This window comes from Chiloscyllium plagiosum, unplaced genomic scaffold (assembly GCF_037043375.1).
Source record: "Chiloscyllium plagiosum isolate Xiang-an unplaced genomic scaffold, Cpla_swu_hap1 HiC_scaffold_19, whole genome shotgun sequence".
NCBI lineage: Eukaryota > Metazoa > Chordata > Chondrichthyes > Orectolobiformes > Hemiscylliidae > Chiloscyllium > Chiloscyllium plagiosum.
In genome coordinates, this window is record NW_028270157.1 from 51,945,818 (window position 1) to 51,967,218 (window position 21,401).

Genomic DNA, 21,401 nt, shown 5'->3' on the forward strand with positions numbered 1-21,401 from the left:
AAAAAGATATTACAAGATGCTAAAAGTAACATGCTGCTTTTTCCTAAACATCTTCATGACATTGACTATTTTTGCCATTTTATTTGGCTGTGTTTTCCTTTCCTGAACTGTTCCATTGCTCCAATTCCAGCATTTCTCTTCTCCCTCAGTCTTCCCATTGTTGGCGGTGCAAACTCCAATTATCTCAGACCTATTCTTTAAAGCTTGTTCCTTAAATCTTTCTTTCCATCAACCTTTGAAAAATCTCAGATATTTGATTAATCCTTTGGTTATTTATCCCAATCACACCCTCCTGGATCAGCATCCATTTTACTCATAGCTATTTGTGATGTATCCAAAGCATAATGAATTCTGCTACATATTTCACACTACAATCATATTTTGAAGATTTCTGGAGCATTTATACTTTTTCCACATGTAATATAAACTATATCTAAATAACAAATTTACTTTATGCCAATCTTCATGCCTGTAATTATAAGTTTACAATTGTACTTGCTGATTACCTGAATTTCTTCAACAATGGCTTTGAACTGTGGTGATCTGCCCATCCAGGTTTTCAGTAGCCCCATGGCTTTTTCAAAGTTTTTCACATATTCGCCATACATCTTCAGAAATGGGGCTAATTTTTGCAAAATATCCCCTATTTGCGGTGTGCTATTCCTAGAACAGATAAATGCAGGCATTACAGTTATGAGAAGTGCTCATGTCCACAGTACAGTATACAATGTTTCCAAGTGTTGTATCATGGAATAATAGCATGTGTATTGGTGCTCGAGTTCCGAAGCAGTGAATTCATAAAGAAATCTATTTAAGAATTCAACAGCATAACTTATGTAAGTGACATCACAATAGTTTTGAGGTTGTTCCATCATTGCGTACTTCAAAAATGAAAGAGGTCATTTAAACATTTATTTAAAAAAGGTACAAAATGATGTAAGAAGAAGAAGTGACAAAGACCATTATTTGTACCAACTCGTGTACAAAAGTGATAATAATGTTTAGGTTCCAAGAGAAATGTTCTTTGAAGAATTAGTGACCAATACTAATATTGGTGTTATGTGCTCAGAAAGGACTGTATGTTTCTAGGCAACAGTCTCTGGAACTCAAACCAAAAGGTGCATGTATAGTAAGGATGGAGTTGCAAAGATTTATTTTCAATAGGAAATTCAAATTTTCCAGAACCAATTAGAAAAGCACAAATATTTGCTATTATCACATTGAAATATTCAATACTAATTTACTGAAACATAACTTTGATTCAGTAAAATCTATATTTCTGAATTTTATTGGCCTGCATTTTGTGACAGAAAACTAAAAGGGTTTCAAAGACATATTGATTTAATTACAAAGTTGTGCATGAGGAGCTGAGAGCCTCATTACTGAAAAATTTTAAACAAAGAATACACAAGAAACAGAGCAGAGTTTTCCCCACCATAGAAGTCAGGCAGAGTGACAGATATCTCCCTGAGGCTAACCAATTGGATTATGTAACCTTCCAGCCATCAAAGGGATCAAGTTCTATGTGGGAAGACCCATGGTTGATTTTCCCAACCCTCCATGAGTTAAGGCCCTTATTATGTAGTCAATTAAAGTCTACTTGAGGTGTGCAACTTGCCACCAGTCCAATTAACCTTGTAGCTGGCTGAAACAGAGGAGGCTTCCTGCTGGGTTAGGGGTGGAGAGATGGTAGCAGCTGCTGAAAGTCACTCCCTGCCCTTGCCTCTGAGCCCCCATCTTGCGATCCTTTCTCAAACAAAACATCACTTAACTACCTGTCAGGCCGAGTCTTCACATTACCTTGCAGCTAAAAGGCTAGTCCTCCAGCATGTCACTAGGAGAAAGTGAGGACTGCAGATGCTGGAGATCAGAGCTTAAAAATGTGTTGCTGGAAAAGTGCAGCAGGTCAGGCAGCATCAAAGGAGAAGGAGAATCGACATTTCGGGCATAAGGGCTTATGCCCGAAACGTCGATTCTCCTTCTTCTTTGATGCTGCGTGACCTGCTGCGCTTTTCCAGCAACACATTTTTAAGCTCCAGCATGTCACTGCTGTTCAGATGACAGCCTCAGATGTGGCAGGACATCACTGACCCACAAACTAACTGGCTGAGGAAGCCCACTGGGCCAACACTGAAGTGCCTGATTGGCACTTAATCCAATAAGCGCTCTCACTGGCATCCACCCCCACACTTAAAGAGGAAATCAAAAAGGAAAATCTCAGCTATTGAGCCTTGCATTATTTTGTTTGAAATAAACAGTGGATAATAGAATCATCATTTATAACTTTTATTGATCATTAAATACAACATTAAAGTTTTCCAGAAAAGGCTGGCATGAGATTCTGCCAAATCAAAAGTCAATCCCAAGCGGCTAGTAATCTCAGTTCATGATGAATCATAAATAATGCTGAACATTGCACAAATGGCAAATATCTCCACTTCTGATGGAGAGAAGTTCAAGGATGAAGCAAAACTAAAACTAACTTTGTCCAAGACAGTTCTGTTTTTATACTGTGCTGAAAATGTGTTGCTGGAAAAGCGCAGGTCAGGCAGCATCCAGGGAACAGGAGAATCAACGTTTCGGGCATAAGCCCTTCTTCAGGAATTCCTGAAGAAGGGCTTATGCCCGAAACGTCGAATCTCCTGTTCCCTGGATGCTGCCTGACCTGCTGCGCTTTTCCAGCAACACATTATCAGCTCTGATCTTCAGCATCTGCAGACCTCACTTTCTCCTGTTTTTATACTGTACCTTATATACATCACCCATTTATGTACAGCTCTTTAATGCCACAACATTAAAATTAAAAAAAAACACAGCTGGCTGCTCACACAGTGGTTTTCTGTACACTACCAAGCCAACAAACCAGAAGTATATTTTCTTTTTATTTTATTTTCTTATAGTTTCGTTTAAATAAGCTGATCACATCATGAACAGCTATTGGGTACTAGAGTTGACAGAATGCTCCAGAGAGGAGAGAAGGAATGTTTGCAAAATAAAAAAAATTCAAGGCTCTATCTTCAAATCACCAAAGAGGGAATGCTCATATATTGGAGAGAACATAACCTGGTTCCTGCAGCGTTTCCCACATGCTTACACATTTTGTGAACATTGTTTCACAATTGGAATTGTACCAAGGAACCACTTGTATTTGTGGACACTAAAGAAGCAAGGGTCAATGCTTGTGAGAGAGGAGGAGATTGCTATAGTCTTGCTGAAAAATGACATTTTGAGAAAGCTTTGTGACGTGCACTCATCAGGATAATTCTCAAGAATAATCAACTTTAACACACTATGAGAGAGAATGCTGATTGTTGACAAAAGTTTTGACAGGTAGAATGTACTAGCTAATGATGGACAGTTAACTGCCAGGCACTGTTAAAAATAAAAAAAATTACAATATTGTACTACATTGCACCCTAACATATAATGGGTGAGCTTTATAATATCATTGTTAAAATTAATGGAAACATTTAAAAAACTAAAAACTTACCAAAGTTTCATGCGTGTTTCCAGCTCTGGCAGCAAGAACCGATTGTGGAAAGTGTAAATGGATGAAATGTTGGAGAAGATTTTAGTCACTACCTCTGCAGGAAAGGAACCCTTGTTATTGGCTTCGTCTAGCAGTTTAGCACAGAAAACCTGCAGAATAATTCAAATAAATAACTAGCCTTGGTTATTTGTGCTCATATACAGGCTTCATAAGTGCATTTTTTAACAATAAGGTAGACGTAGAGCAATTGCCAGAAGGATTATACAACTAATAAGAAATGTTTTCATCAGAGAGTGGAAGGGGTCGGTTTGAAAATTGTGTTTTAAAGTGCCAATATTTAAGTATAGGCACCAGTGTTTAAGCATACAGGATTATGAACAAAGAGCTAGAAAATGGAATTGTGCTGGATAGCTTTCCTTCAGCTGGCACAGAAATGATAAGCTGAATGAGCTTCTTTATGTTGTGAATGGTCTATGTTTCCTTTTCAAGAAGGAGGTGCTATGTACAGAGTTCCTTCACCACATCATACATGGCAACATTTGGAATGATGGCCAGTGATCTCAGGATGGAGGAGATCCTAAGTCAAATAAATGTAATCAAAGGTCATTCTGGTGCAAGTGTTTACACAGCTTGCAGGCTACAGTAGTTAATCGGAACACATCAAGTGTCAAGTGTCAAGATCAATAACACATCTACTCCATATTAAGAGACAATCGCTGATTATTGCGAGTAAATGATCTTATTCTCTGATTACTTACTGGCACGATTCACACAAAAAAAACCCAATGAAAATCAAAAGGCCTAAACAGCCCTTTTATCTAACTGTTCAGCTTAAGATGATGAGCGATAACAGATGCTGAACATAATGTGGTGCCTTAATAGTTTCCAATCAGACTGCTGTTCTTTTCATCTTCTCAATAGTTGATATGGAAGGATTGTGGCTCACTAGGTAGCATTGCCAGAAGCTCTGGGTTCAGGTCCCACCCCAGGACCTGTTGGCTGTGGAAGGAGTTTATACAAAGTTTTCAACAGTTTGATAACCCACCTGCCGAACTTTCCAAAACTTCCCCACCAATACCCAAGATAATATCACACAAAACAAATAGCTGCAATGACATCCATACTGATTATGTCATGCTGACCCCAACCACCTCTACAGGTTTATATTTGACATCTTCAAAATACCAAACACTAACATTTTTATTTAGTGTTCTCTCCAGGAAGCACTTTAAGGTTGACTTCAAGGTTGACTTCAAGGTTCCTTACTTTTAAAAGCCCCAGCTCACCAGATCGCTTTACTGTGCATATGGAATCTTGTGATGCAGTTCCAGGGGTCCTGTCCTTTTGATCAGCTAACTCTTTTGTTTAAATACAGACATGGGAATTTCAGCAAGCTATTTTAACACTGTGACAATATTAACTTAGTTCTGTCTTCACCCAACATCTGCTTTCCAGCAGTAGTCAACCAATGGTATTCATAATGATCAAACGCAGAAAAAATCGGTACGGGTTAGCGATTGCTAATTAGCTCCATTTTAGGTTCCTCTTTCATTACAAAATCTACAAATTATTAAAACTGCAGCTAAAGCTTTTTAAATTTCCAAGTTTTAAAATGGAGAAAGCTGAAAGGAAAATGACTGCTTTCCATCTGCAGTTTAGCCGACTTGCAAGACTGCAAAATTCCATGAAGTTTTCATTTTTATCCCAATTGGTTCATTGTCGATGGAAAAAAAGAGACAGAGGAAGAACACGAGTCTTTTGTGAATCTAGGATAAGCCAGAAAGTCTTATGCAGTCAATGATTTTTGAATGTATACATTTTAGTGCACAAAGGATGGTAGCCAATGTGCATCAAACAAGATCCCACCAATCAGTGAAATCGACAAAACATCAGTTGTGAGCACATTTGTAAAAGGAAAAAAAGGCAGACACCAAGACAAATTCATCACTAACCTGGTCTAAGAGATGCAGTCTGCTGACATAAGACTTTTCTGTTAGCAGAAGCTCATTAGCAATGTTATACAGCTTCTCTTCATTTGTCTCCTAAAAAGGAAAGCAACTTGTACTTAAATGCAATTGTCAGCCTAGATCCATTACAATAACAACTAACAACAAACAGCTTTTTCTCATCACCACTCTTTGGATCCCTCCATTGTTCTGATTTATCACAGTTACTGCCTGGCATTCAACATTGGATGAGCAGAAACTGACAACCATAATCAAAGGTCCTAAATTCTGGAATCTTAAAACAAAACTTACTTCTGAATATGCTTTTGGTCGGTAGCTTTATTATGTATTCACATGGCTCGGTGTCACATTTGCTTGTTAAGTGCCTTAGGATGTTTTACCATTTAACAAATTCTATTTAAACCCAACTTAAGATGGGGTAATGATATTTGCAAAGAGAATAGATAAGGGTGGATTTTGGTGTAGGTTATAACGATGACCTTGATGAGTGATTAGCTAGCATGGAGGGAAAGGGAGAGCCATCAGTTTAGTGAAAGTGAAGCTACTGAGAGATTAGTGAACTAGAAAGAAAGAACATAGAACATAGAAGAATACAGCACAGTACAGGCCCTTCGGCCCTCGATGTTGCACCGATCCAAGCCCACCCAACCTACACTAGCCCACTATCCTCCATATGCCTATCCAATGCCCGCTTAAATGCCCATAATGAGGGAGAGTCCACCACTGCTACTGGCAGGGCATTCCATGAACTCACGACTCGCTGAGTAAAGAACCTACCCCTAACATCTGTCCTATACCTACCCCCCCTTAATTTAAAGCTATGCCCCCTTGTAATGGCTGACTCCATACGTGGAAAAAGATTCTCACTGTCGACCCTATCTAAACCTCTAATCATCTTGTACACCTCTATCAAGTCACCCCTAAACCTTCTTTTCTCCAATGAAAACAACCCCAAGTGCCTCAGCCTTTCCTCATACGATCTTTCTAACATACCAGGCAACATCCTGGTAAACCTCCTCTGCACCCGTTCCAGTGCCTCCACATCCTTCCTATAGTATGGCGACCAAAACTGCACACAATACTCCAGATGCGGCCGCACCAGAGTCTTATACAACTGCAGCATGACCTCAGTATTCCGGAACTCAATTCCTCTACCAATAAAAGCCAGTATGCCATATGCCTTCTTCACCGCACTATTTACCTGGGTGGCAACTTTCAAAGATCTGTGTACATGGACACCAAGATCCCTCTGCTCATCCACACTACCAAGTATCCGTCCATTAGCCCAGTACCCCATCTTTTTATTACTCTTACCAAAGTGAATCACCTCACACTTGGCTACATTGAACTCCATTGAATGTAGGGGAATGGATCTGGATGGGTTGCTCTTCGAATGGTCGGTGTGGACGTGTTGGGCCGAAGGGCCTGTTTCCACACTGTAGGGGATCTAATCTAATCTAATCTAATCTAATCTAATCAGAACAAAAGCAGATATACACACACAAGGGAAGAAGAAAGAACAGGATGAAATGTTTGAAGGTGGTAAAGTAACTAGAGAAAGTGCAAAAGTGATCAAAGTTGAACTGGAAGCAAGCAACACCTGTGTAATATGTGCTGCTAACTTCTTCATAACCTTTACAGAAATGAGGCATTGAACCTAACTATCTTATGGTCCACATTAACCTCCTCCCACTTCTTCTAGACGTACAGTTCTTTTCATTCACGCACAGACTTTTCTTTCCTTTAAATGTACATTGCCAGTTGAAACAACCCATTTTAAAAGATCGACATTTAATACTTCATTTTAGTCAAGTAGGGCAGTGTACACAATTTGACATTTGAACCATTCCTTCCTGCTCTCCTTTTACTGGGTGAGTGACTTTAAAATCTGGATTTTATTTTTAAATTAATGCAGGTTATTATGTACAATTTGCTTTGAAGGCGGCAGCTGTTTACTGACAGATTTATTTTAAATTGAAAAAATTTTAAGCAAATGAATAAATTATATTGCTTTAAAAAGCTGACTCTTGAAATATTCCCATTAACCATCCTTTACCTTTCTTTCTTCATGTTTTTTAATTTTGTTGTCCTCTTCTTGGGTTGCTCCATTCAAAATTTTATTTGATTTCAGAATGTTCTGTGCTTCTACATGAGACTTGTCAGTGTGCTTCCTATTTGGATTCTGGGGGTCATTTGCCCTTGTGCATGGATCAGTGGATGGCAATAGATTTAAAGTAGCAGCCTTTTTTTTCTTATTTGGTTGCTTATTGTCCATCTCTGAATCAGTTATACAAATGCTGGCTTCAGGACTGTTGTTTTGGCAATCTTTTGGAAGTGACGTTACCAGTCCATTGGCTGGCTGAACCTCTGTATCTGGAGCTGATTCTGTAGCATGATTTGATTTCACACTGTCCACCTTCTGTCGCTGAAGTATAGGGTGGTCAGACAGGCATTTTGGTTGAGAATGAATTGAAGTTCTTGCACTTCTGGGAGATCGTGACCCACTCTGAGCAATTTTTTTCTCATCATTAGAACTTGCTGGACTGTGAAAACATAATGCTGTTGTTAATTTCCACTTCTTCTGCGTACTACCTCATTATGAAACAATTTCTTTTTGCTGTCTGACAATATTAAGTTGATGCATAAATGCAAACTCAAGAGGGTAAATGCACCATTCATATAAAACGAAGATATGTCTGCGAAAATAAGTCTGCTGTATCAGGTCTTGTGAACTGAGGTCAGTCTCTGTTCTACTGTGATAAGAGATTGCTTCTTCCAACCATATTGAACTCATTTATTGTAGTTCCATAAAGCAGTTCAGTGCACTAATAGATATGAAGTAATGCATAATCCCTTCACCCACGTCTCCTGTCCCCCGCCGCCAACCCCCCCCTCACCCAACAACATTCTTCTTTTTATTAAAACTGACCCAGTTAAGATCATGGTGCTGTCCACGGCCAAGAGGTGGGAAAAGTCTAATCTGCAAATATTCTGACAGACAGATACACACACACACACTGCTATTCCTCAGACAAGTTGTCATAAAGGTGCATTGGTGGTGCATGCTGCTATATTCATCTCCCTTTTTATCAGGCAGCATTCCTTTCACACTCCACTGGGTGTGAATAATTACACTCACACTCAAAACAAGAATCCAATCTTTCAAATTACAACTAGCAGGCTGCTGTCAGCTATTCTTAATGAGTAGCATACAAATCAAAAAAGGGTTACAGTGAAATACTAGATACAATGTACTCTTACCCCCAAAACATTCATATATTTTGGTTTGAGTGAAACACTCAAACCTCATTCACATTGATAACACAATGAGACACATACCAACCAACCTTGTACCATAAGTACCAGCGGAATGCACTGACCCCAGTGTATCGAATGAAAAATAAATTCCAACAATTACCATTATTACAACTGAAGAGCTACAAGGAAGTGAACAGAGGAGTGAAAATCGGAGAGAGAAAGAACACTAAAGAAAAGGTTACCATGGTCTAGCAATTTTTGAGAAGATTTTTAGCTCAGGTTGATGATAAGTACATAAGTTAGCTCACTGAGCTGGAAGGTTTGTTTTCAGACATTTCGTCACCATGACTAGATAACATGATCAGTGAGAGTCTCTGGTGAAGCACTGGTGGTATGTCCCACCTCTCTATTTATAGGTCTTGGTTTCTTAAAATGGGTGATATCATTTCAGGTTCTTATTTTTAAGGGAAGGTAGATGGGATCGAAATCAATGTGTTTATTGATGGAGTTCTGGTTAGAATGCCATGCCTCTAAGAATTGTCGTGCATGTTTTTGTTTCACCTTCCCAAAATGTCTGTGTTGTCCCAGTCAAAGTAGTGTCCTTCTTTGCATGGATGTATGGAAATTAGTGATAGTGAGTCTTGTTTTTTGTTCATGTATCCCAGTGGCAAGTTTCTTGCTTGTTTGTCTGATGTAGTGTTTCTTATAGTTCTTGCATTGTATCTTGTAAATGACATTAGTTTTGTTGGTAGTATCTAATGGATCCTTTAGGTTCATTAGTCGCTGTTTAGGTTTGTTAGGTTTGTGGGATACCATGATACTAAAGGGTGAAAGTAGCCTGGAAGTCATTTCTGATATGTCTTTGATGTGAGGTCATGTGGCTATAGTTTTTGGTTGCGATGTTTCTGCTTAGATTAGATTAGATTAGATTAGATTAGATTAGATTACTTACAGTGTGGAAACAGGCCCTTCGGCCCAACAAGTCCACACCGACCCGCCGAAGCGTAACCCACCCATACCCCTACATTTACCCCTTACCTAACACTACGGGCAATTTAGCATGGCCAATTCACCTGACCTGCATATCTTTAGACTGTGGGAGGAAACCGGAGCACCCGGAGGAAACCCACGCAGACACGGGGAGAATGTGCAAACTCCACACAGTCAGTCGCCTGAGGCGGGAATTGAACCCGGATCTCTGGCGCTGCGAGGCAGCAGTGCTAACCACTGTACCACCGTGGGCCCACCGCTTGTTTGGATAATTCCAGCAAAATTAATGTAATTTACAAAATACAATGCAAGAACTGTAAAAAAAAAACTATCGGACCAACAAGCAAGAAACTTGCCACTAGGATACATGAACACCAACTAGCCAAAAGACATGACCCACTATCATTAATTTCCATAAATACAGACAAAGAAGGACACCACTTTGACTGGGACAACACACATATTCTAGGACAGGTGAAAGAAAGACACGCACGAGAATTCTTTAACGCATGGCATTCTAACCAGAACTCCATCAATAAACACACCGACTTAGATCCCATCTACCTTCCTCTGAAAATAAGAAGTGGAAATGACATCACCCACCTTAAGAAACCAAAACCTGTAAATACAGAGGCAGGACATACCACCAGCGCTTCACCAGAGACTCTCACTGATGGTGTAACCTAGTCATAGTGATGAAATGTCTGAAAACAAATATGTTCCTGCTCAGTGAGCTAACCTATATACTTATTACAATGGTCTCTATGGGCCTCAGCCCATGGCTAGAGTGCTATCTAGTGTAAAGCTAGATGGTGGTTACTGGAGATCAATAACTTTAGCCCCAGAATCTCTCTTCAGGCGTTCCTCAGAGCAAGATATTTTTAAAATCAATCAGCTCAGAGATGTCATTACATACCGATGGAGTACTTAGGATTTGAAGCCAGGGCTCCTGACTCAGAGGTAGGAACACTAACCTTGAACAAGAAACCCCAGTTCCTCAGAGCAATGACTTCAGACCAAACCTCTTTCAGTTGCTTCATCAAGAATCTTCCCTCAATTACTACAAAAGGTCAGAGAGTGCACATTTTCTCACAGTAATAAAAAGGCAAAGTCTGCATGGTCCCAGAGAACTAAAGGGTTTCTTTCTTGTTGGAGATTGATGACTGGTGGTGAGCTTAACCTGAGAGTCACCATGACTCTGAAGAGGGAAACGGTTGAGAAGGACCTTCATGGAAACCTCAGTGAATGTGGGAATTGAACTCAGTATTGGGCATCACAAACTAGCGGTCCAGCCAACTGATCCCTCCCCCACCAACAATGGTTATATGGTGTTTAGTTCTATCTCCTCAGATGGTGAAGTTGTTCATGCCTATGTATTGCAAGAACTGGAAAACAGTCTTGAGCTTTTAAAGTAGTACTTATTCCACACAAATGGCACATAATGACCAGTTTCATTAAGAGCATTTAACCACGTGCCCACTACATTCAAAGGCATTACCACTGGATCACTATTGACCAAAAACTTAACTGTACAATCTTCATAAATACTATGGCCATACAAGCAGATCTGAGACTGGGCATTCTGCCGTGAGCAACTCATCTATTAATTTGGCAAAACCTGTCCATTATTTAGAAGGTATAGGCCAGATGTGTGATGGAATGGACTCCAGTACCTTGATATGTGCAGCTCCAAAACACTCAAGAAACCCCAACTCATTTGAGCATGACCCAATCCTGCAACTCAAGTGTTCACTCCATTCCCCCACTTGTGCTTCTTTACTGCACTGAGTAACATCCATATGATCTGCAAAAACTCCCAAAGACAATACCTCCTACAACCTTAAATCTGCCTTAGAAATATATTATAATTTCTTAATTATCACTGGGCTAAAATCCAGGAGTGGGTATACCTTCATATGCACAGCAGCAATTCAATAAAGGTACTCATCACCACCTTCTGCAGGGCAATTAAGGAAAATAAAGGCTGGCTTTGCCAGTGATGCATACATCCAACTTAGAAACAAAATACAAGTACTACTAATTTATAAATAGCATATACACTTTTCACCCACTCCACCATATTTTCAACACTACACGTAGATTCTGTCAGTCTTCAGAATTACTTATTCTGCTTCCTATTTTAAGACCTGCAAATTGGGACATGATTCCTTTCAGCCTCACAATCAAACTAATGATTACAAGATTAAAAAGGACTGTAGAAGAAAACAGGATTTATATGTAAAAATACCTCTGATCGTCACAATGGCATAGTTTGCCTACTGATTGATGCTGTATATTTTATATGCCTCAGAACTACCATAATAAGTTTTGTCTGTGCTTTAAAAACGTCTGCCCTGTGCCAACAGCTGTAGCTTCTAAGAATTTCTATAGTTTGTTTTCTTTCCTCAGAATCTATGTTCTAACTTTGACAATGAAAGACAGAACAGACAGATTACCATGCAAGAATGGTACATCATTTAATATGTAAAATGGATTTTAAAGATATATACATTACACTCTTAAAAGAAAACAGAACATTGCCCACTATACACACAGATAAACACTCACCCCCTACTTATTCACTACCTTAAAACCAAAGAACTGCAAATGCTGGAAATACTCAGATCAGGTAGCATCAGTGGACAGAAAATAGAGTTAATGTCTCTCAGAGGACTGTTAACTTTTCTCCCTAGATGCTGCTAGGCCTGCTGAGTTTTCCCAGCAATTTCTGATTTTATTCACTATCTGGCCATTTCAATGTAGCTCATTACTGTAGTCCCATTGTGTGGAATTATCTTAAACCCTCAAGTATAAAATTCATTCAAATTTGACCGACAAATAAATAGATAATGGGCTCTACATACTCAAAACTTGATATATTGAGACTTTATTGCAGCCCCACAACCTAAATATAATACTTCATTGGATTTAAACTCAATATTGAATTTTGATATATGCACATACACCAGTATTTTTGTTTTGGACAACAGTACCTTACTGAACCCTCACAACAAAACCAAGGATCCACTACACATTCAATGATTTCCTCCATTGTGAGCAAGTCAATTGTTATGGCACACCTTTGTACTGAATTGATTGGTGTATTTAATAATTGATCCTAACAAATCTGATTTCAGCTGTGTTGTCATGTGACTTGTCTTTTCCAATCAGATTCCAGACTGGATTATGCAAGTCTGGAATCCAACTCTGGAATGTAATGTGTAGGATTTGTGCTAATGATAAGATGCATTTTATTTCCAGTTCTAACATACATATGATATGCCATGACTCTACAGTCTATAACACCCCATCTAAATGAAAATGATCAATTCTAAGTTTTTAAGTTTTAATTAATCTAGCCTCAATAGTTTATTAGGAAGAAAATTCAATTTTCTATCTGTTTCATGGGCATTCTTGAATTTGTTCTCGATGACTAAGATCTTAATTTTAACCTTTTTGCCCTCAGTCTGAATACTTAGAAAAGTACTTTTTTTTCCAATATAATCAATCAAATTATTTAATTATCTTAATCACTTCAATTAGATCATGCTTTAAATTTCTAGGTGTTTTCTTATCAACTTGTTCATGGATGTTATTACACACCTGTGGAGTAGGTGGGATTTAAGCCTGGGTTTCCTGGTCCAGAGCTACTGACATCAGAACAGCCCTGACCCTTTAATCTTCTATATTTGGTGAGATGCAAGTGTATTCCACTGTCCTCACACATTGCAAACCAAATATATCCTTCTGAATTAAAAATTTCCAAAGTTGAGTGCAATATTTCATACATACTTCAACTTCATACAATGCACTATTATTTTCCCCTTTATGATGATTATTTATACATCAGTTTATCAGTCCTTAGTGATCTCTCTATTGGGGCCCTTCAAATTTTCTGTTCCATGACATATTTGTCATTCCGATGTGTTTTGAAATATTAATGGTGCTTTCCATCTCTCAACTTCCATCTTCAATAATCAATGTGTCACCTAATATAAATTAAACCTAATTTGACTATAAAGTTTATTTCTTCCTTTAAGTCATTGATAAATGTAGGGAATAGCTGAGGGACTAGTACCAATCCCAGGGGAACACCATGAGCTAAATGACTGTGGAGGTGAGACCAGATATGGAAGATTCCAGAGTTTTCTATCACCAATCCTACTGGTTTACCTGCATTTTCCTACCTTGAGGTTGTTCAGAGGAAGGAGTGTGGGACAGTTACCTGAGCAGTCAACAGCAATTATACCTACTAATGGGTCTATCATGGACTTTGCACAGATGTCAACTGTAATTTTCTTGTTATTTCTGAGTTTCTAAACTTTTTTCACAGGACATGTTAATGCAGCCTCCCTGTCACTTACTTAAATTCGCAGCACCCTCCTCAGATTCTGGGTCTGCTATCCTACAGTGCTATAGGATTTCCAATTACCCCTCTAGGCTCAAGAATTTATCTATTGACTTTAATTGAATGGCAAACATGTGCCCTGCCTGTCCTCTTGGTGGGCCAATTTCATAAAAAGTTACATTGGACTTGGTGCCATATTCTGTGTCATGACCTGGAAATGTTGGAGTCTAAAGACAAGACCAAAATATCAGCCCACAATTCTTTGACATGAATTAGTGTACATGAATCATCCTTGCACCCTGTCTCCAACTTCCTCATCAACTGCCACTCATGTTGCTAGGTGATCTCCAATTCCTTGCACATCAATTTCTTAGCGTTTTATCAAATGCCTTTTGAAAGCCAATATAAATAACATTATAGATACTGCCTTACCTACTGCATTACAAACCTCCACAGAATATGCAATTGGTTTTAGTTAGATGTGGCTTACCTGTTACATATCTGAGTGCTCAATCACTCTGCCCCTAATAGACAGACTTTAAATTCCTGTAACATTTGTTAGTTTATAAGTCCATAACATACTATTTTTTCTCTCTCATCCTTCTTAATAATGAGGTGACATTAGCAATTTGCAATCCAAAGGGATTATTCTTGAATTATGATCATTTTAAAACATTGGGTTTGAATTCAAAATGAAACAAAGACAGTCAGGCTTCTGATATTAAAGCTGGAAGTGACTTCACACACTTCACACATTAGAAATTCCAGAATATGATTAAAAGGGATAATCATTTATGTGAAGAAGTGAAATAAATTCTTAATTTGAATCAATGAACAGCAGCAATCAAAAAGCAGCATATTCCAATACACAGTTGAAACAGTAGAATGCAAGTCAGATAAGCTAATGCTTAATGCTAATGGAGCTTTAATCAAACTGCATTAGGCAAAGGCAAACCATTTCTTCACATCACATTGAGTGAATCAACTTGAGTAATAGTAATGTCCAAAAGACATAGGAGCAGAAATTAGGCCATTCAGCCCATAGTGTCTGCTCCATCGTTTGATCATGGCTGATAGGTTTCTCAACCCCATTTTCCTGCTTTCTCCCCATAACCTTTGATGTCCTTGGCAATCAAGAATTTATTTATTTCTGTTTTAAATATACTCAATGACCTGGCTTCCACAGCCTTCACAGTGGTGAATTCCATAAATTCAACACTCTCTGACTGAAGAAGTTTCTTCTAAAAGGTCTTCCCTTTACTCTAAGGCTGGGCTCTCGGGACTTCTTCTCTCTTGCCAATGGAAACATATTCCCAACATCTACTCTAGCCAGGTTGTTCAATATTCTGTAAGTTTCAATCAAATCCCTCCACATCCTTCTAAACTCCATCAATATAGTCCCAGAGTCCTCAAACGTTCCTCAGATGTTAAGTCTTTCATTCCTGGAATCATTCTCGTGAATGTCCTCTGGACCTATTCTACGTCTTTCCTGTGAGGTATGGGGCCCAAAGTTGCTCACAATATTCTAAATGTAGTCTGACCAGAGCCTTACAAACTCCATCTTACAAGCACATATACCGTGACCCCATATACTGGCCACTACAATGAACAACTGGAACCGGCAACTGGGAACAGCAGAAACGGAACCAAATAAATTCCAGAAGACACAGTAAGCAGCTTCACAGGATGCTCCAAAGCACTGAAGATGTCACCTAGACGGGGGACTAAACATCTGTAAATCAATTTCCCAGCTCAGCAAACATACCCACAACTATGAGAGCCTTATAAAGCTTCAGAAGTACACCCTGCTTTTATATTCTAGTCCTCTCAAGATGAATGACAACATTATATTTGCCTTCCTAACTACTGACTCAATCTGCAAGTTTACCTTAAAAGAAACCTGGACTGGGACTCCCAATTTCCTTTGCACTTCAGATTTCTGAATTTTATCCCCATTTAGAAAATAGTCCATGCCTCTATTCTTCCTACTAAAGTGCATGACATCACACATTCTCACGTTGTATTTCATATGCCACTTCTTTGCCCACTCTCCTAACCTGTCTAAATCTTTCTGCAGCCTCCCTGCTTCCTCAGGAGGAGGCTAGGATTTGACAAACCTTTGGCCTTGGATTCTTACAAATGTTTCAATCTTGCCTTTTAACAATCTGTTGGGCTCCATTATCATTAACAATGGGGACATTCATGGAGCCGTTACTGCTTCATACTAATTAATTAATTATCTATCATTTCACAATTGGATGCGGAAGGACCACAGGTACATTTATCTGATTCTTTGGATGTGAGATCACTTGGCTCTTGTAAGAGCGATCTTTTTCTGGTTGTTCACATGATTGTAGTCCTGTAATATAGCTTCATGTGATTGGTATTACATTTTTAGTTATACCTGATGTAGATTTTCCTGGTATGCTCTCCTATATTCTTCATTGTATCAGCATTGTATGTCAAATTCAACGATAATGTAGGGTGAGGGATATAATAGCTCATGAAATTATGAATTGTGCCAAAGTACGATTCTGTTGCTGTTGACCTGCACTGCACCTCTTAGATGCTCATGGGGCTGCTAAATCTATCTCATTTAGATAGAATAGTGCTTCACAATGTGCCTTCTTTCGAATTATGAGATGTAATTTCATTTCTTTAAATATTGTGGTCACTGTTGTATATCTACTTGGCCCTTGACAGAACTCACCTTTAAAAAATCCATATGCTGTGTGCACACAACGTTGCAACTCTGCCTTATACCTCTCGGGTGGCTTTGCAATCTGCCCACACTCAGAAATCAGTTGGTTAGCTGTGATACCTTCTTCATAAGTTATAACATGTTTACTCATTTCAATAAACCAATCAGTCCCCGATGAACAATTGATTATTAGTGCAATAGAGATTTGGAGTCATTGTTGAGGGCCATTTCTTCCAATTGTACCACTATGATGCCTCCTAGGTTGGGTCTATTCTACAATGCAGCATGGCATACGCAATGACATGTTACTGGCATTGACTATAAGGTATGATTCTGTGAGTATGACTATGTCAAGCTGTTGCTGTATTTGTCAATGGGACAATCTTCTTAATTTAGTGTTAATGAAGAGGATTTCAGGGTTCGGGACATGGTGTGCCTTTGTCATACCTCAGTTTGATGCTTAAATTGAGCTGGGTGACCCAGTTGATGTTGTTCTTACTACACTTTGTTATACTGGTTTAATACAATTCACTGGCTTGCTAGACCACTTCAGGGGACAGTTAAGAGTAAATCACTTTGGCAGTATGAGGTTGGGCAATTCTGACGTCTGGGCCTCTCTTGGATGTCCCTGAAATAGATTGGAAGTGGCAGCTGGCAAACAGGCAAGAGTAAAATTTAAAACGGCAGGAAACTTCAGGGAAGGACCAAGCCAGTCAATTCAGTCACAGGAAGGAGTTTTCCACAAGCTTTACATTATGGAATTGTGGGGTGTGGGGTAGGAAGCCAGGCACAGGATGCAAAACTTTCCTCCTATCTGTATAAGGAAACATAAAGAAGGTAGGGGAGAAAAAGAATGTTTCAATTTGAGTTTACTACTCCTGCCCCTCTTCCTGAAACTCATTTTTAGACAAACTAATTATGGCATCTAATTCCAGCGAAATACTGTTTTGCTCTTTACACACCACGACAGAATAGAAAAATGCTTAATGTTGTAAATAAATGCTGTGTTGTAACATTGTTGAGTTTCTTCAGCTGGGTGATCTGCAGAATAATCTCTAAATTCTGAGATAAAAAGTGTGGGAAGTACAGCTCCATTAATTTCTTTTCCATGTGGAAAGAAATGACAGGCATAAGTCAAAAATGTAAATGGGGGTGGGGTGCGGAGAAGAATGAGAAAGTAAAAGAACTTGGTTGGGTAAAGTCTACACATGTATGACTGTTCGTTAGTTTACAGGCATCATGTATTACCTGCCTCCTTGAAACCGATTTATGAGGTCAGACACCTTGCCAGCTTTCTCCTTGCATGAGTTGGACGGTAAGGTCTCCATTTCTGTCCTCGAACTGTGTAGTACCTTGTTTGCAGGAGTTTGGATTGTTTGTTTTCTTGCTGAATTCTGAAGAAGTGAAGGTTTGCGAGGCACTGCGCAATAAAAATGATGATTCAGTTATGAGTCTTGAGTTGTTTTGACACAGAAAATGGCAGACAATCAAAAATCAATGCAATGCCACTTTTAGGCCAAGATTTTGTAGGAGTTTACCAGCTTTTGAGTTTCACTAATTTTTCTGCTTTACATAAAAGTTGATTTTTGTGCAAATATTTTAAAAAGTACACCCATTAACCAAGAAATCAATATTAACTATAAAAAAAATTTAAATAGGTTATTAGTACAGCTACATTTCTCCGCTGCATGATTCAGTGTTAAACATTTTCCTGAGTAGACCACATGTTTAATCAATTAAAGTCCAAAACCACAAGCAAAAGATCATCCTAAGATTCCAGCCAGAATAACCAAAAATGTCTAAATATTGAGAAAAGTAAAAAATTAATATCATAAAACAATTCGGTACCCTGTGGTATGCCATGTCTCCATCCTTGAACTTCACCTGTCCTGCCTCCCATCTAATTTTTCTCTGCCTGTGTGCATTTTCTGCAGTTCAGACGTCATTACTTTGTTAATGATCATAATTATCATAGCTTTCCATTTCCCTCTATATACCTGGGGTCATAGAGTCATAAAGTCATAGAGATGTACTGCACAGGAACAGACCCTTTGGTCCAACTCGTCCATGCCAACCAAATATCCTAAACTAATCTAGTCCTATTTGCTAGCACTTGGCCCGTATCCCTCTAACTCTTCCTATTCATACACCCATCTAGATGCCTTTCTCAAAGCCAAAGTTAAAAATCATTCAACACCAGGTTATAGTCCAACAGGTTTAATTGGAAGCACACTAGCTTTCGGAGCGACGCCCCTTCATCAGGTGATTGTGCAGGGCTCGATCGTAACCAGCCCAGTCCAACACCGGCATCTCCAAATCATTTCTCAAGGCCGTAATTATACCAGCCTCCACCACTTAATTTAGACTCTAACAGATTATATGGATTGTTCTGGCCCTCCTCGTGCAATGGCAGTGGCACGATGGAACAGGATGACAACATTTGTTCTCTAAGCCCTGCCATTCCATCAAGGACCTTGCTGCTGTCTCTCAATCAGCCAGCTAAAACTGCTGCTACCCGCAGTGAAGTGATCTAGTCTGAGGCCAGGCTTCCTTGGGATTGTGCTGCTTGAGGTTATCCTGTACAGCCACTTGCAGTTTCCCCCAATGAAAGGCAGCAGTCTTTCACCAACTATGCTGTAGCCACTAAAGTAACACTGTGCAGGAGCACAAGACTAGACAAGGGCACTCACAAGATAGACATTTTGTGAAGACACAAGGGAACGCACATGGGTGATTTGTGATTTTTGCACAGTATATTGAATACCTAGTTTTTGTTTTTTATGTATTATTGTCAGCACGATACTATGAAGGTATGTAACACAGGGATAGGAAGGAGTGTAACAGGAGATTTTGGGTTTTGTTTAGTGAAACCATAGCTGAATGAGGCAACACAGATGCTTTCTCCTCCTCCTAGACAGCTCTCTGCCTCTCTGTTAGCAACAGCTGCGACCTCACAATGGCTAGGTGTGAAGAGTAAAGAAGATGACAGAATGCACCATGAATTAGAATACACATTCTGCTGTGTACTGCAGGACTCCACCAGAGTGATTCAGCTAGCAGAACCATTGCTTCAAGACCTGAATGAACAGTTACAATGTTTTGTGAAGGAGACTTTGCAAGGAGTCAGGAATGTGGTTGGAATCCTCTCCACTTGCCTGGTTTAGTCCAGCTTCAACAACACTTGAGAAACTTGACACAATCCAGGACAAAGCAGCCTGCTTGATTGGCACCACATCCACAATCGTCCACTCCCTTCACCACCAACACTCAGTAGCAGCAGTGTATATGATCTACAAGATGCACTGCAGTAAATCACCAAAGATCCTTAGACACCATCTTCCAAGCTCACAATTACTACCATCTGGAAGGACATGGGCAGCAGATATTTGGGAATAGCATCACTTGCAAGTTCCCCTCCATGGCCCTCACCATCTTGACTTGGAAATATATCTCAGTTCCTTCAGTGTTATTGTGTCAAATTCCTGGAATTCCTTGTGTAATGGCATTACATACCACACATAAACTAAGCGGCTCAAGAGAGCAGCTCACCATCACCTTCTTAAGAGCAACTAGGGTTAGGCAATAATAGCTGGCCCAGTCAGTGATGCCCACATATCACAAGTAAATAATTAAAAGACTGACTCTTACTGTATATGTGCTAGTTACTATATATGTGCTAGTTATCTGTGGATTTAGGAGCCAGGTGATCGGTGAATAGCTTTTGAGGCTCAGCAGCTACCTGTAGTCGCTGAAAGATTGATGGAGCAGCAAACTGGCACAGTGCAGGAAAATTGGCCAACTTGATGTGCAAAGTGTGAATATATACCAATTACACAACAAGGGAATAGTAGCCATTTCAGTTGTGTAGTTGCCAACATTGGGATATAGTGCATGCAAAGCCATGTGTGTGTAATTGACATCACCATGCAGCATGAGTAAGTTTGCCATCCTGGTCACAAGTATGTTCCACCTGCTTCTCTATGTTCAGGGAAATATAATTGAGTCCCCTTTTCTGGGATAAAGAATATTAGTCAATTCTTTGACCTTGCAATACATGACAAATGGGGAAAGTTATATATCTCACCTGCTCCATTTTGGATGGATCCTGATGCAAAGGAATTCAGGGACACAGTCACCTTCACAGCCACTGTTCACCCTGTCCTTTCCCTGCTCTGAGGCTACACCCTGAGGCACAAAAGGTTCTGCAACTGCCTCTTTCATAAAGCACTGATAAGGCACATAATGCTCTAGACGAAGATGGAGATAAGAGTATGCTCCTGGAATATTCTTGGTGGATATAGCCACCTGCTGAAAGCCCTTTTCCTTCTCCTGTGCAGTTTAATCTCAAATTTGCTGCCTCTGTTCCATCTTCCTCGAATGAATGCTACAGTCTGTAATGGATTGCAACTATTGTTCTTGTGACTGACCAGAATGTTTGCAGCCACAATGAAAACCTTCTCCACCATTCTCCGACAACTTGACCAACTTTAATCAAGTCCTCAAACAACCAAAACGTTCCACAAAATCTAACAGAACACGTCACAGTTGATAAACAACTAACTTGTATGTTATTGATGACCCCTTAAAATATTGTCGGTGGGTCGGGCTGGGGATCTTCTTACTGCTGAATAATGTTGAGCTTAGTGT

General features: G+C 39.4%; 1 protein-coding gene across 11 annotated transcripts in view; it reads right to left on the reverse strand.

The window, feature by feature from the left end:
- Window positions 1-21,401, reverse strand: part of LOC122559567 (FYVE, RhoGEF and PH domain-containing protein 4) — a 256,121-nt gene that overhangs the window by 38,380 nt on the left and 196,340 nt on the right. For all 11 annotated transcript variants that reach the window (XM_043709240.2, XM_087997368.1, XM_087997366.1 and 8 more), the window contains 5 exons: window positions 18,003-18,174; window positions 7,514-8,000; window positions 5,443-5,532; window positions 3,491-3,639; window positions 507-663 (listed from right to left, as the gene is read on the reverse strand). In XM_043709240.2, coding sequence (XP_043565175.2) covers window positions 507-663; window positions 3,491-3,639; window positions 5,443-5,532; window positions 7,514-8,000; window positions 18,003-18,174 — 1,055 coding nt within the window. The remainder of the gene's footprint in view (window positions 1-506; window positions 664-3,490; window positions 3,640-5,442; window positions 5,533-7,513; window positions 8,001-18,002; window positions 18,175-21,401) is intronic.